Source organism: Seriola lalandi, unplaced genomic scaffold (assembly GCF_002814215.2).
Source record: "Seriola lalandi dorsalis isolate HSWRI2012SDOR001 ecotype SW California unplaced genomic scaffold, Sedor1 jcf7180002054474, whole genome shotgun sequence".
NCBI lineage: Eukaryota > Metazoa > Chordata > Actinopteri > Carangiformes > Carangidae > Seriola > Seriola lalandi.
The window spans coordinates 2,371,275-2,387,738 of record NW_019525027.1 but is presented as its reverse complement, the minus strand read 5'-3'; the positions used below and the strand labels follow the sequence as shown (position 1 = coordinate 2,387,738).

The 16,464-nt window shown below is 38.8% G+C and overlaps 1 protein-coding gene across 2 annotated transcripts; it reads left to right on the top strand.

The window, feature by feature from the left end:
• Positions 1-244: 244 nt before the first annotated feature.
• LOC111659148 (AN1-type zinc finger protein 3-like) lies at positions 245-16,087 on the top strand. 2 transcript variants are annotated; one of them, XM_087175543.1, is made up of 6 exons: positions 245-598; positions 6,483-6,523; positions 7,186-7,374; positions 9,058-9,120; positions 10,923-11,135; positions 13,893-16,087. In XM_087175543.1, the coding sequence occupies exons 1-6, from the start codon at positions 516-518 to the stop codon at positions 14,045-14,047; spliced, it is 744 nt and encodes a 247-aa protein (XP_087031669.1). In that variant the 5' UTR covers positions 245-515; the 3' UTR covers positions 14,048-16,087. The 2 variants fall into 2 exon arrangements, with proteins under 2 accessions (XP_087031669.1, XP_023267757.1); XM_023411989.2 differs by having other exon boundaries at positions 9,055-9,120.
• Positions 16,088-16,464: the final 377 nt, after the last annotated feature.

Genomic DNA, 16,464 nt, shown 5'->3' with positions numbered 1-16,464 from the left:
GGACTTTCCAGTTGCAGGAAGATAGTTTTGTATGGATCATACCATGTTAACTCAAGCACTTCTCAAAATCGAACCTTTAAAACGTATTACTTACTGAGTTCCAGTGACATTTTAGCATGTACAATGGTTAGAATTATTATATCTCAATTTTTTTGGTACTTTCTATTCAGCACAGACACGTCAGTGAAACTTTTGGCTGTCCAGTTATCCACACGCCTCCCCTCTCTGGCATTGGTTTGTCCCTCACTCCAGCTGATCGGCCCAGGATTCCCCGGTGGCTCTAACCGTTGGTAGTTCTGACGGCTTCGATGTCTTGACGACGATTAAAACTGTTTGAATTTTACGGAGTCAGTGGCCGCTCGTGTCGGCAAAATTGTTCCACGTTCAGTGAAAGTCTGAAGGATAATCTGGCCGGGGTATTAACTCTGTACCAGGGGATCTAAACGCATATACGAGGCCCTCACTCCATCCCCGGATTCACCTGCTACGTGAAGAGCCTCGCACCGAAGACCGACATGGGGGACACGGGGAGCGAAGGCAGCAAGCCTCCCAGTAACGTTAACGTTATACCTCCGCGTTGCCCCTGTGGCTTCTGGGGGTAAGGCGAAATACCTCTCAAATGTCTTTCAAATTCTTTCTTCCTCTACCGACAGTTAGCACAGTCGCTAGCCACTAGCGTTAGCAGCTCAAACAGGGATGAGCTGCTTTTCTTATTACCCCCCCTCCCCATTGTTTTGTAGCATTAGCTGCTAGCTAACACAAACTGGCCTCGGTAACCTTCTGCGGAGGAAGAGAGCAGGGTAGGGGTGTGGGATAAGCCCTCCAGGTAATGTGACAGGTGTGACAGCGCTAATAAAAAAACCGTCCAGTTTAAAAGGAGTTCGTAAATGAAGCAGCTGGCTCGAGATACTACACTGAGATGTCAAACCTTAAACTGGACTTTCGTGGAAACTAGGAACTGGTGGTTTTGCCAGTTCAGATTGGCTGTAAGGTACAATATGTGCTAATATACTGACCAATTGACTCGGTATCTTACTTTAAGGCTTCTGAAGCATTAGTCCTCATATGTACATTTTATCTTGTCAAGTGCACACATAGGTCCAGCTCAAAAAAGTCATATAAGATACTTATTGACATGGGCTTCACGTGATTTTTTTTTTAAGTGCTGGGCAGGTCTTGTACTTTAAATGACAGTGGTTAATTAAAATCATACAGGCCCATGAAGCACATTTGTGGCAGTAATCATTATTTAAAAAAACACTAAAACATACAACATAGAAATATTAAAAAATAATAAATCAAATGCTTTAAAAAGTGATCAACTTGTATTTGCAAGTTAAAATATATATAATATAATGTAATTTTACATTTGTTTACTGTTGCAGGTTCGAACCTAAAGGTTATCATGAGCCAGGTTTTGTACTCAGGTCCCACTTTAGGTAGGGCTTGCTGTGCTATTTTTGTAAACACATAATATGGCTGATTTGTTGGACTACAGTGAAATATATTTTTGCAGCCCACAGCTGTAGTCTTCAGTGTTCAACTCAGTTGTACAGGAGTGAAAGCAATTTGGCACCCAACCATGCCAGTGAAGACTATGGTCATCTACACATTATCTTTAATCATGTCTTTATTTAAACTTGAAAATCATTGAGGGTAAAGCCCTAATTTACAATGATGTCAATTATTCATATAAATTATGAGAGCTACCCTAGTACACTCAATTACCTCATTCACTACTTGCATATTTTGGGGTGTGATCTATTTGGAGGTGACAGTTTGTTTAAAAATATTACATCTCTGTCTTGTTAGGGTATCAACATTAAGTACTGAAAGTTCCATGTTTGCTCACTAAATTGGTTTATTTTCTGTATGAGATGTCCTTCTCATTTCTAACAGGCTAGTATAACACTGAGGTTTTGCCCCAATTATTTTGCCCCAATTTTCCAACTCTTTTGAGCAAGTCCACAATTCCCTGGCCCATTTTAGACAGAATGTCACAGCTGCACATGGACAGCACATAGACACTGATTATTTGATTTTCTCTCACTACTGTTGTCACTGTAACATCAACCTATCTGTCCCCATGTTGATATTTTATTTGTGCTGAATTTTGTAATTATATTCATTCATGTCATATTTCCTGAAAAAAAAAAGTTGGTAGAAATCACCTTTAAGTTGTGTAGATGCAGCAGATGTTTCAGTGCAGTGATGACAAGAAGCAGATTCAGGTGCATGGTTGTGACTGCTGCTCTGTGGTTCATAAACCATAATTGCATATGACATTTAGCAAGAGATGTCAAATTAATGTGTGTACTCCATTTGGTTATGTTCTCCTGAGAGCAGCAGGCTTGTTTGTGTCTAGGTGATCTTTGACAGGGGAGACAAAGAAATAAGTGGAAAGTAAAGGTTTATTTACCCTTTTATTCACTTTGTCTCATTATGGTACCATAAAGGTGTCTCAACCTTGTTTAGGTTTCCTGATATGGTGGAGGAGAAGACTTTCTTTAATTGCATACAGGATAAATCTGAGCTACAGCTGAGTTAATTAATCACAAATATGTTTTTGTTGTACTTTGTACTATTTCTGTTTTTTGAAGTATCTCATTTAATAGATCTAAGACGACTTGTTTACGGTCTGCTAGTGTTTCATGTTAGCAGCAATGCTTGAATGTTGCATTCCTTCTCCCTTCAGGTGTGGATTGTTTGTGTTGGCTTCAGTTAGTTGTATGCATGTTTCAGTGCAGCTCCTTGTCAGGGCTGGCAAGTGCAACTTAACTGGGGCTTGTCTCACATAGCAAGTTGAACATAGTTCTGTATCTATGTCGTGTCCAAAAAAAACAAAAACACATGGCTTAGTACACACCTTGTTGCTACTGTAGTTAGCTGCTATGTTGATACTAAAATAGGTGTTCACTGGAGGACTCTTTTAACATTACATTTACTTTAAGGTTCAAATGCAGCTTTATCTTCAGTTTCATTTACATTGTCAGATAGGAAAGGAGACTTTTCTGCTCTAGTACACGTGGCACCAGAATATACTGTATTGTGATATACAAAGTTTTCTGGAAATTCAGTTGAGAAAGACATTACATATATAATAATCAGATCTGAAGGACTGTTTGTGGCTAATCCAGTGATTTTAAAAACCTGAAATGAAGGTAATAAAAATCCAATTAACCAGAAAGTAGTCTTGTTCAGTGATGAAGAGTAAAACATTGCTGGCAATGTAATACATTTAGAAACATTAAAGGGATAGTTCCTGCATTAGAAATAGTGCCAGCTGACACATCATCTCATGGTATATTGTTGTTAGTTAATTAAAGGGAACCTTCCCTATGTTGTTTTGACCTGTGCACACTGGAAAATAGGCGGCCATGTTGTGCTTTACATCGAAAGGTTTGTTTCCTGTTTCAAGTAAACTGTGGGATACATGGGAAAGAAACTATTTCCTAAAATAGGGTTGTGATGATGGACGATGATATCGGTGGTCGACGATCATCACGCCTTTGCAAATGTCAAGGCGATAGTTGACTTGTTTTCCCATTAATCTGGTAACTTATTATTTGTAGTATTAAATTAGTACTAAATTTAATTTGCCCTCCACAGTTTAACATATATAATCACATATAACTGACGCTTGCCCTAGGTGCGCACACACACACACTCTGATCAGCTTATTGTAATGGAGCTGCTTGTTTGTAGGAGCTGCTTTGTGATTACAGAGCTGAGGAGATCGATGGACAGACAGAGCACGTCATTTAGTTCATTTTCTGATCCTGCTGCTTTTTATGGTGGTAAATAGAACTTTTGGAGTCAATGAGGGAGAGAGGCAGCAAAATGGGACACACTCGCTTTTTTGGTCATTCCTCTTCCTCTCTTGCTCATAGGGTAGTTCACATAGTCAAGTTGATGTTTATATGCAATTTAAGCAGTTGAAGATCCTGTCATCACTAAGCCAGTATGTCATGTAGAGAGCGATAAAAACAAATGAAATGCTCAAAGTTGTCATATTAACATTTCAGGTGCATTGATTTATTTCCAAATGTCAAACATGCATAGAGTAACACGCAAGAAAACATTCCACCTTAAAAGTAGCCAATAGCTGCCGGTAGCCTCTTAGCTGCTCAGTGGATTAAATGGTAAATTAGTAAAGACGAAAAGAAAGAAAACATCCTTTCATTCCTCATTCACTCATGATGAAACTTTTTATAAAGTAGGCGAAATCTTTTATAAACATTCGGTCTACCTGTGAGTAAGACAGACCAAAGGAGTGTAATTGCTTGTTGACCGGCATGAACAGCCATGTTGTCTGTACTTTACTATGTAAAACCTATTCTTTTTGATTTGGGATGCCCTTCATTTTCACAGTAGTTGTGAGCATGTATTCAATTAAATATGGGCTGAATTGGTTTCCAAGATGGAAGTTACTGTTTTCAATTCTTAGTGGATGAGCAAGCAGGTGCTGCCCGTACAGTTGCTGTCAAAGGGCCCATAAGAACCACAGACTGCTGGACATGCTCTTACTGTGAATGTCGAACTGCAGAGGATAATCTCTCCTCCCTCTGTAACATAAAACTCAGTCGAGCCCTTCTGTCACTTTTTTTTTCTATCCCCAATAGATAAACCACTATCTAATAAAGTCTGTCTGTGAATATTCTATTAACAGACTAGTATCTGTATTTGTGAAGTGTTTTTTTTAATTTTACTGTTCATGTCAGTAGTATTTCATAGAACTCAAAAGATTTATCACCCATCCAAGCCTTTGCTCCATTGTGTCACTCAAACTGAATTACCAAGGTGACAGAGCCCATCTTCCTGCCTGTTCCAATCAGGTATTCTCATTAGTCACAGCAGTGGGCCAACTATGAAATACACTGATTGTGAGCACTCTGTTCAAACTTCACTCAGCTTAACAAGCATGCAGTCGTTTTTGTCCTGCATGTTCTTTTTTTCTCAAACGTACTTGCCCCTTTTAGTTCCTTAATTAATCTGTGACTTGATTACCTCTGATTTGTAAAGTTGACAACAGGATATGACTTGTTGTTTATCCAGTATTGGCTCCTTCCCTGCCTGTGTCTCTGCCTGTGTCTATCTTTACTTCTTGCTTCCTCCTTTCTCTTTTATATCCAAGACCACACACCAGCAGACTGACAGACAGCCCTCAGGTTGACTGCAGCTGACCCTACATTTAGAAATGAGGACAAAGGTGTGCAACGAAGCACCCAAAATAAATAGAATGTGACTGATAGCAGCGACCGTCACGCTCGATGCGCAGACAGTAAGGGCGAGGGCTGGAGAGGAAATGAGAGGAGCCCTCTCAGAGGAAAGCCAGAGCCATCTGTTGTGAAAGAGCTGTTCCACTCAAATCAGTGAGGCTTTAGTGACCAACCCCATAACTGCAGCTATTTCATATCAAAGATCTGTGATTAGGACGGGGAAAGTATGTTTGGGAAACAGTACGAATTTTTCCATCGAAATACAGGAAATAACTCAATTAATACAGGCTTTTGTGAGAGCAAGTTAATGAGGTTTGTAATTTTCTCTTTTCTTGACTCTTGCACACCATCATCAGACCAGTTAAGTGGTTGTCATGTCAGCTGTGTAAATTGCCCACACAGGCCAGAGGACCTTCGCATTTGTGATGGAAATCAACTCTTTGTTGCTCAAAATTGAGCCAATGTTTTCCACTGACATTTTCACCTCCAGTGCTACTACATTGTACAGAAATAATGTTTGTTTGCTAGACACAACTAATCATTGACCTTGACAGTTAGCTGTAACTATACAATTATATAACATATTGACCATTTCTCATAACTATAAAATGGGTAAAAAATATAATTCCTGACAGATGTATGTAAAAATATACCAAAAATCATTGATAAAATATTTTAAAACAAACAGGCAACAACATATGACTTTCATTCAGTTTATTTTAAAGCTACATTAAGAAGTTTTCGACCACAAGGGGGCAGAAAGAGTCCAAAACATATTCTCCTAACAATATTAGTTTTCGGTGCAGTTGTAATGTTATGAGTATTTACTGTGTAAATTTCACACTTGGGGTTTTTTCCTCCAATATTTAATATCTGTGCAGCAGTTGCAAGATGTATAGAACATGATCTAAACAAAAGTCACATCTCAGATGGTGTGGCCTTGTGGCCAGTCTGCTGCTTAGACCTTGACAGCCTCATCACATGGCAGCTTTGAATTCAGTGAATTATTTAGGAATGTAGTCTGGATCACACTCCTTATCTTGAATTTTTCTTTCCCAGGATCCCAAATGTGAAGTAAAGTCTCAGCCTGGGACTTGGGGTCATGGAAACATGTTGTTAATCTTGCTGTGTGGATATCCACCAGCAAAAGGCACTTGCATTTTTTTCTGCACCCTATTCTGCATTTTTTGGATCTCTTACACAAGTGTATGACTTCTGTATTTGATTAACACATTTGCTTTCTCTGTCTGCTCTTTTTGTCAGGTCAAGCAAAACTATGAATCTTTGCTCAAAATGTTTTGCAGGTAAGTTCTTGTTTTGCTGGTTGTTTGGTTGACTGATCTTGTGTCTAAGTCTGGGGGTGGGGGTTTAAAACTGTCTCAACTGCTGTAGCTGTTCTGCAGAGGCCTTGGAAGTGATTAGAAGTGGAGAAAGAAGTCTGAGAAAGAAACTCAGGGGTAAAGTGCAGTGTTATGATCACTCACCCTGAACTCTGTTTACTGTACAGATTTTTAGTTTTAAAGTTTATAGTTTTATCATTTTCTCCGCAATAACTTGTATCTCACCTTTATCCAACTTGAATTTAACTTATCATTTCTGCTGCTTCTTTATCATCATCACTAAGGTGAAGATGTTTCCTTCCTAATTCAATAGTCTTTAGAAACGTTCAAGTTTCTAAAGTCTCATCAGAATATTTTGTCCCTTCTCACTCAGGCTTTAGTTCATCCTCTGACTAAATCAGTGCCAGAGTTAAGGGTAGAAACCTATGTCCATTTACATAAGGTTCAAACAATAGTGTGTCAATGCAACACAGTTTCTGTGTGAATTTGAGCATCATCCAAAATGCACCTCTATGCCACACTTGTTTTGCCTAATCCCTAACTTAGCAACCACTCCATACTCCAATAGATGGATGCATTCAAATACGTACACACAAATGTCTCACCATTTGCCTTTTTTTTCATAGACATTCAGAAGAAACAGCCAGACAACGATTGTGCCCCAAAGGCCTCCTCAAGCTCCAGCAGCAGCCAAGCAGACATCTTCTGTAATGACACAAACAGCAGCATTAGTCAGTCACTGATGTCGATGCCTAACGCATCAGAGGACCCTTCACCAGGAGAGATGGGAGTGACATCTTTACCTGCTCAGGACGGTAAGACAGCAGTTAATCAGTGAGACATTAATCTTATCAGGTTTTCTTTTCACCTCAGATGGTGTAGGGCCAATGCCTCTTAATTAGCTCAGATCAGTGATTTGCCTTATAGTTTGTTGTAAGATACATTTTTGCTCCCTCTTTCTTTGAATGCACACTCTAAAATGCCAGAACTGCATGAAATGTAGAACTTGAAGGCTTTGTAATATGGTCAGAGTATTGTAGCCTTTAGTTGAGGGTATCTTTCTGTAGAAGACTGCTACTAGTTTCTGCCAACTGAGGCTGCAGCTGCAGTGCCCCTGTCCCAGCTATATTTGTCCTCATGGCACAGATAGTGGGAATGATAGGAGAGGGTATCTATTCAGAAGTGAAGGTTTTAAGAGGACACCTACAATTGCCAGGGCATCCGTCATCACTGTACAGTGACAAGGTTATTTGCGGAGGCCAAAGCAGGACAGGACAATAAAGTGGCTACTAGATGGATGTGTGGAGCTTGTGAAAAACTTGCCCACAATATCTTGGTTCTCTGTTACAACAGGAGCTTTTTATAGCAATAAATACAAGTACCTGATGATTGCACATTTTTAGATACAGAGCTTTTGTTTCACTCACAAACTGACAAAACATTAATTTCATTGTTCATTTATTAATTTGCCATCAACAAGTTAAAATATTTGAGTTAAAAATTAATGACTGAATACCCATCAGCCTTTGAACCTCTGAGACTGATGCTAAAATATTATGTTACATGTTACATATTTTTTGTTTTTTAGACTTGTGTGCTGGCTCATGTCGGTCTAATCACAGTCTAATAAAGGATTCCACACACCCCAATCATGTTTTTTCCATTCTGCTACAGTGTAGAAAAATGGTACCAGAATGTCCAGGCAACCAGCAGCAAACTCTCAAATAGCTTTTGTCCTGTTACGACTATAAACTATGTGTCTTTCAGGATAATCTGTGTTTGTGAAGTTGTTTTTAACACATGACCTAATCCGTCAATCAGTTGAGTTTTCCTTTTTTTAAACAGTTGTTTGGCTTCTATATTCAGGCTCTACATTTTTATATTATGTAGATATGTATGGTTATGTATGTGTGGTGCATGCTGAGGATGTCCCTAATGACATCCCAAGCCTACATACAACCTTATTTTCTAGATCAAAATACTGTGAAACCACGCTGGTTTAAGAGATGTCTTCTGTCCCACTTTCCACCTTTGCCAGTTTACAACATCTGGGCATTGGCACGGGGAGAGGTGAACTGCCCTCTACTGGGGGTGCAGGCCCAGCTCGACGCAACAGTTATCCAGCGTTTTACATTATTAATCAGTTATTAGTTTAACCTATTACTATTTCTGGTTCCTGACTAGCGAAGGTAGCAACATTTGATCATTTAGTGGACTAATCACATACATCCCTAGTGCATGGATTTTAGGACTTTCTATACAGATTGCAATTGTATTCTTTATTTTTATGTTATTTATTGTTTAATTATCCATTGGTCTATTCTAAATCAATAATAACCAAGGGACATTTCATTTTGTTTTACAGTTGTATGATAGAAATTACAATGTTTTAAATGGAGGAAACTTAACATCCTTATGTCCTCTCTCTTCTGCCATTTTCCTCTCTCATTTTCTCTCTCCTTCCCTTCCTTTTGCTCACTATATCTCCTTTTCAGAAGTATCCAGCACAGACACAGTCTTCGGTTCACTCTCCACTCCTACAAAACGCTCCTTTGAGTCAGGTATACCTCAGCTCTACTACTAAATTGTCCATTATTGTGTTTTGCACAGTGTGCAACCCAGTAACATCAGCAGCATTGAATTGATTAAAAATGGCCAGTTTAATTGTTCTTACCAGGGAAACAGCAGAGGGAAGGATGCTGGGGATGTAATAGAGCATGACTGCAAGAAGGTGAAATGTAAAGCCAATAAAGCAGTTAGTAGAGCGAATGCTGGCTGTGAATATATAGACCGATGCAGTAGTTACACAGAACAATAACCTAGACGTACGATGAAGCTTTAAAATTGTCAAGGTCACACAAAAAGGGGCATTGTAGCTCAGTGGTTAGGATCATCACATCACAGCAAGAAGAAGTTGTGTTTGATTCCATCAGTTTAAGAAAAAAAAGAAACAGCAAGTCTGACAGAGCTGAAACATGCAGACTTGTGGAGGCCATAGCATCACCATCAGTGTTGATTGAAAAAAAGCTGAATGAGGTGGATGTCTGAAAAACATTGCAGACTCTGCTTTCACCCTTAGGTGACACAACCTGCTGCACTCACACACGTGAACACGTGCACATGACTTAAGACAACTGCAGCATAGGCATGGCTCAGCAACGGTGTATGAACATGTTGATCCCTTGTCTGATGTAGCGGGATCATGTGAGCTGAGCACCGTACAATAACACACATGCTCGCACAGCACCATTTAAACCTTCTGGTGAGCTGATGTTTCACTTTTTACCTTCCCTCTAGAAGCATTTCATTTTAAAGCCTGGGTACACTTTGGCTTTACCAGTCTTTTGAGAAACCTTTAACACTCTTAAATCAAAGCTATATTTTATCAATTTACAGTAGAAATGTCTTGATTTCAAATGTCTATTTCTTTTTCTTGGAACAGAAAAAAAACCTTGCCAGCTGTTGACTCAGTTAAATTTGGTGTTCTGGCCTGTATAAATTGGCTGCAGAGATTTATCAGGATAACAAAAGGCATGCGAGGAGGAAACCAATTTTTTTTTTTTTCAAAACATGCACTGGCACATGTACAGACACACATACTCTCACACACACAGGGATCGATGGGGCAGGCTAGGGAGATCTGGCTGCTCAGCTTGGCCTAGTTCTCAGAGATTTATTGAGCGCTGATCTGCATTTGGCCTGGCCAGGGAAAAAGTCTGCAGGATTGATGAGAAAAGCTGAGTTGAAATTCCAGCCGACCATTGGAAACTAGCTACATGCTCTTGCTGTCTCAGGTGCTGGGTTGAATGTAATCTAATGCAGGAGAGCCATTAATCTCCAAAGCTCCTTTTTATTTAACACAAAGAGACGTTTTTGTCCGGATGTGCCATCATCTGTTCTCTTGCAGTTACAGACCTCACTAAATCAGAGATGATGTCTTTATATATTAAATAAAAGTTGTTATGGAGCCTATTAAGACAGGTCTGAAGTTTTCTTTTGAAATTCTAGGCATGGACGCAGTTCTGGACTCAAGAGATGAATACTTTTTGGATTATTATGTGGGTGGGGAGTGATAAAACAGTGGAGCAGGTTTTGGCTCCAAGTATATTGGTAGAGTAATTATTTAAAACCATTTCCAGCAGGTCAGTTAACCCTAACATGCATTTATATCTTTTGAAAACTGAAAATGATTTGTTCATTTTCTGAAAGTCGGTATGATGTTGCTCCCGAGTTTTAGTTACTCAATGCATTAATAGTACAGGATAATCAAGAATGTGCATTTTCTTATTCTTGTAAGAAATCCAAAAATATGTGAAATATAAAATTAAGATCTAAAAAAGTTTCTGCTTATATTTGCCTCCAGCCTCGGAGTCAGAAAGCGATGTTTCACCCGAGAAGCGAGCAAGAGTGGGTGTGGTGCCAGAGATTGAGGAGTCTTCATCATCATTGTCATCCTTGTCGGCATCATCATCATCCTCGTCTCGCGGTGGCTCTAAACAGCGGAGCCGTAAACGTTGCCATCGTTGCCAAACCAAACTGGAGCTGGTACAGCAAGAGCTGGGTTCCTGTCGCTGTGGTACGATGATACAACTCTGTGCACGAACATACATTAGAACAAACTGTATGATCAATGAAGAGACATACGCTAATACAGGCGCAGGCCCACTCACACACTATAGCATACACATGAGGTAGTGGCAGCCATTATTAAAGACCTCGGTTGTGTGCCTTGCATGCTGCTTGTGCATAACGTAATAAGTGACTTATGCGATGGTCAGTATTGGCCTCATAAATAAATGTTAGTTAGCTTGGTTGTAGTTTTGTGAATTTTACACCCAGTGCAGTTAAATGCATCTACTACCTGTGTATGTGTTTGTGTTGTTGACAGAAATGTCAATGACCAGAGTGCTTTTGCTAGCCTTGGGGGACCATTACAGAAAGCCTGAATGTTTCACATTGCACATAAAACATAAGCCAATTACCACAAACACTAATGCAGTTTAAACCAATATTTGGCTTGATAATCAACTTGTTTGCATACAAATTAAAGTACTTAAAAAGTCACAGCTCTTCACTGCTTAAAGACCATCTGCTTAAACCCACACACTAATTTCTAAATTGGAAATTGACTTGCCTTTTTTTCCACCAGGCACTGCTTAATGCATGGGCCATCTATCCTTAATAGTCCAGTGCTTACTGCAAAAACATGCTTTTTACAGACTGAAAGGGAAATGGTGGCAATTACAGTGATTTCTGACTATTGCAGTAATTGCAGATTACTTTGCTAATGGTTCTGCAGAATGTAAGCTAAGAAGGTCTGATAATGAGTTGAAAGCACTGACACTTTTCAGATTGTAAATGGGGAAGAAAAGATAGCTCCACTGCTGTATTTGATCCAATGTTGTCACACTTAGTGGACTGCTGTTGCTCAGTGGCTATAATATTCATCTTACGAGATGTGAATATGACACAGACTAAAGCACCAGAGCTGAAAAAGCTAATTAAATCATACAAGCTCTCTTCCGATGCAGAGACCCAACAGAAGCGAGACCTTATCCCTGTCCAGCATTTTCCGTTGTCTTTCACTTTGCAAGCAATAGTCCTAAAATTTCTAATTTGTACACACCTGCCATACCTTTTCCATAACCAATAACCTATTAGAAATTAGCTTAATATATTAACCTGTACAATTTTATTTTGGTGTCTTCTAAATATGGAAAAATGTGCTGTGGTATTCTAAATTTACTGTAAGTTGAGTAAATAATCACTCACTCATGGTACATTACAATCACATAATGGCTGTTATCCATTTGCTCTTGCCCACATGCTGCATGTTTTGCAGTGGCAGGGATGGTGAAAACCAATTAATAATCAGCCTATTAATTGATGTTCTTACTGCAATAACTGGTGATGTTTAAGGTATTTCTGTGCACTATGTGTGTGTGCATTTTTCAACTTGCTCGTATCAATAATCCTACGTATTTTTACTTTTTAGGTAAAATAGATATTGATGACACCTTCGATTTTACGCAATAAAACTTTAAAAACTTACAACTTACACAGTATACACATGGATTTCATTATATTACCCAAAAGCATTTTTCACTCACTAAACTTCCTCTGTGCTCATTGATATTTCAAAACTCAATTCAATTCACAGATAAGTTACAAAATGTCAGCAATGAACTTGGTGGAAAATGGTTGATTTGTGGTTTCTAATGGGGAAATGATCACGGTCTGTTATCACTAGCTGTGAAAACAGGGTTGTAAAAGACCCTTAAATATATGGCTTATTATTGGTGGGTGTTGTTCTCTGTTCTCTTTTCAGGCACCTAAATTATTTGACAAATGAATACCTTGAGGGAACCATTCTATATGTGTTTTAAAATAGGGTGAAAATATTATAATATATAATATATATAATAATATGATAATATGCAAGATACATAAATAATGTATCTTGCATATCAGCATTTTACACTTATACTATGTCATCAAGACAGTTTTCTTTACTTTGATTGCAGCAAGCAACTGGAGTAGTTTCGATTCTTGGGCAGTGTCTAGCAGCCCATCCCTGTGATAGACTCAAATGTTAAACAACTTTTTCCCTTCCGCTCCCTTTGTGTGCACTGTAATCGCATAGGTTTTAATTGCATAGCAACCAGCTGTCAAACTGGGCTTTTAATCACTGCTCATTGAATGCCAGCGGTGTTATTATGTGTATTAATGAATGAATTTAAGACGATGAGAGCTAACGAGCTTCTCCGAGCTTAACGAGCCTCCTACAGTGGCAGGGCCCTTTGTTGAGAGCGCTACAGTAGAGACGGAGTCAATGAGAGAGATGAGGGTTGTCTGCTTTTGTTGAATGGAGTCGAAAGTGGAAGCTTTCAACTAGAATTGAATGTCTTCTCTGTTAACAAGACGTTCTACAAAGCCATGTAAAGGCAGCAAATATAATCTGTCTTTGGCCATTTTGAAAGACTTGTATATTGAAGGAGATGTTTATCAATCTATAGTGACATGTAAGTTATTACCACACACAGTACTAATATGCATATTGTAAACATAACACTCATTTTCCTTTTTCAACTTTTGTATAAATTATAGTGGTTTCAAAAATGTTCAAATAATTATCCTGTATGTAGATATACTTAATTGTACTGTTCATATATACATTAATATTTTATTCATATATATAATATATAGCAATATTCTTTAGCATTCTGTGTCATGTTTTTTTCTGTTTGTAGTTTTCATTTAACTACAACCACATTTGTACATCCACTGAACCTGTCAAATTGACCTCTCTCCCTCACTTTCTCCCACGGTCCAGGTTATGTCTTCTGTATGCTCCATCGGCTCCCGGAGCAACATGAGTGTCTGTTTGACCACCTGGGCCGTGGTCGCCAGGAGGCCGTCCTAAAGATGGTTAAGCTCGACCGCAAGGTGGGCCGCTCATGCCAGCGCATCGGAGAGGAATGTTCCTGAAGAATCTCTGTGATCAGAAGGTGTCTTAGCACTAATAGGGATTTGATTTTTTGTTTTTATTCTGTTTTATTCGTCTCATTTTGTTTTTCAAGATTTCTGCAGGTCTTTTTTTTTTTTTTTTTTTTTTTTTTTTTTTTTTTTTTTTTTTTTTTTTTTTTTTTTTTTTTTGGATACAAACCTCCACTTTTTTCTCTTAAATTATTCTCCCTCTTTTTAAATCCCACTGTTACCCGTATCCTGGTTGTTTTCAGCTTCTGTTGGTATGATCATATCCCTGCTGCTAAGATGCCTTTTGGAAAATCCATACCCAGGAATGAAAGAACAATAAAGAGCAAAGGAAATACAAAGTTTCTTCACATTTTTGCAAGCTCCTTACTACACAAGTGTGAGTGGAGTAAGAACGGATAAAAGGATGACGAGAGGAAATACAAATGTTTGTCCTGGAAGCCAGTTTAAGACTATACTCTTTACCTCAAAAAAAAAAAAAAAAAGACAAAACAAAAAAACAACAAAGAATGACAAGGAGGAGGAGGAAGGGATGGTTACCCTTTGTGTACACTTTCGCTTTGGCGCTGTTTATAGACTGTTCTTTACCTCAAAGTCAGACAGAGCTGCTTTCTACTCTGCGCCAAGCAAGGACTTTAAGTCAGTGTCTTACCCCCCGGCCGTCCACCACATTTAATCCTAAACCTTCAGAAACACAAACAGCTGTTAATCATCCACCTCAGGATATCACAGCCCAATCTTCACCTCTCCTCCGACCAACTTGCATCTTTCTGTTTTCCGCTACAGGACACCTTTAACTCCTTTTGTTTTAAGATCGTTGCAAAGGTGTTTCTGCCATTGTGGACAATGAAAACTGGGGTGATGCTGTAGATCCAAATTCAGAAGTTGCGTCGTGAGCCGGACTCAAACACACACACATTGATAAGTGGGAACAGTCAGCTGGTTGTCCTTGGATTGCACACAGATCTGTCTTCAACGTTGGGATGTGATTGATCAAGACTTAATTTTTTTGAGGATCTTCTCTGTCTTCCGTCTTTTGTTTCGACCTTTTTCCCTTTTTCTCCACAGCCCTTCCACATGATAACGTTTCCTCTTCACACCCGTGGTCTTTTTCAGCAACATGTGAATTATGTGTGCTGGATGTGTACAAACTTCAGGAAGACTAAATTTACAGGACTTGAGGGACATGAAAGTTTGCTTATTGTTTATGAGTGGACCTGGAATGTCTGCACTGTGCACATCCTCACATCAGTATACTATTACACACACTCACACTTTTATGTTGTTTTATGTGCTAAGCTGTTGTTCACCTTGAGCACAAACAGACAAAATCAAAGGTTGCTCTGTACACTTGAGTTTGGACTGAAGCGGAAATTGACGGAGAATCACTCAGAGGTTCCTGCTGGGGACTGATGGCTTTTAGGCCTTCATTTCAATTATCAACATTGTTTAAGTTCATTTTTGCCTCTAGCTTTGAAACAAGACTTCATATTCTTTGGTTTTCATTTTTCTTCACAGTACTTTAATGTTCCTATTTCCTCCTCATGTGTTGATTTCCTGCTAGCATGAGGAGGTCACATACATCCTCCTCCTCCTGCCTTTGACTTTGCTTTTCTCATCTTCCCCTTATTGATTGCTCTATTTTTCCTCATTTCACCCTCTGTCTCCCCTCCTCCTCCTTTCTTGTTTTGCTGTAGATGAGCGAAGAGAGCCGGGGTGAGTAGAGTGCTGAAAGTTAAAAATCAGCAAATAATTACTGTCAAAATGTTTTCCTGGTGGACTGTGGAAGTAATGAACAGAAAATGCATAATGAATGAATATTCTGTATCTTAAAGAAAACCTTATTTAACCCCTTTTTGCGTTTCAGATTTAGTTACACTTTAGTGTAGAGCTGCAGTTTTTTGGTTGTAATGTGGTTATAAAATGGGAAGATGAATGTGGAAATTTCTGTATTTTTGTTTTCATTGCTTTACCTTTTGCTTCCCCTTTCCAACTTTTTCTTTTACTGAGAAAGAATAAACTGGATTAGACAAAGTGGACATCTCTGTTGTTCTTATTGATGTGATGAATGGGAAGACTAAGGATTGTTTGAGAGAGTTTAGCAGTTTAATCTTTTGTTTTTCTTCCACACTGGTTTGATTTTGCCATTGCACTCTGAATGTGGAAATTTGGGAGTGGAATGAACATATACATATTTTGTATATTGTGTATTTTTAACAAACACATACATGAGGTGGTTGTTGGCTGAGAGTTGAAGCTTTCTTCCAGCGTGTTGCTGGGTCTCCGTTATGTCCTAACACCCTGCAAACTTTTTATAGTGACGTAAATGTCTCGTTACTGCTCACAGAGGACTGCTATAAAGCTACTCTCATTTACTTAACAAATCTGTTTGAGTGTGTTAGCGTGTGTGC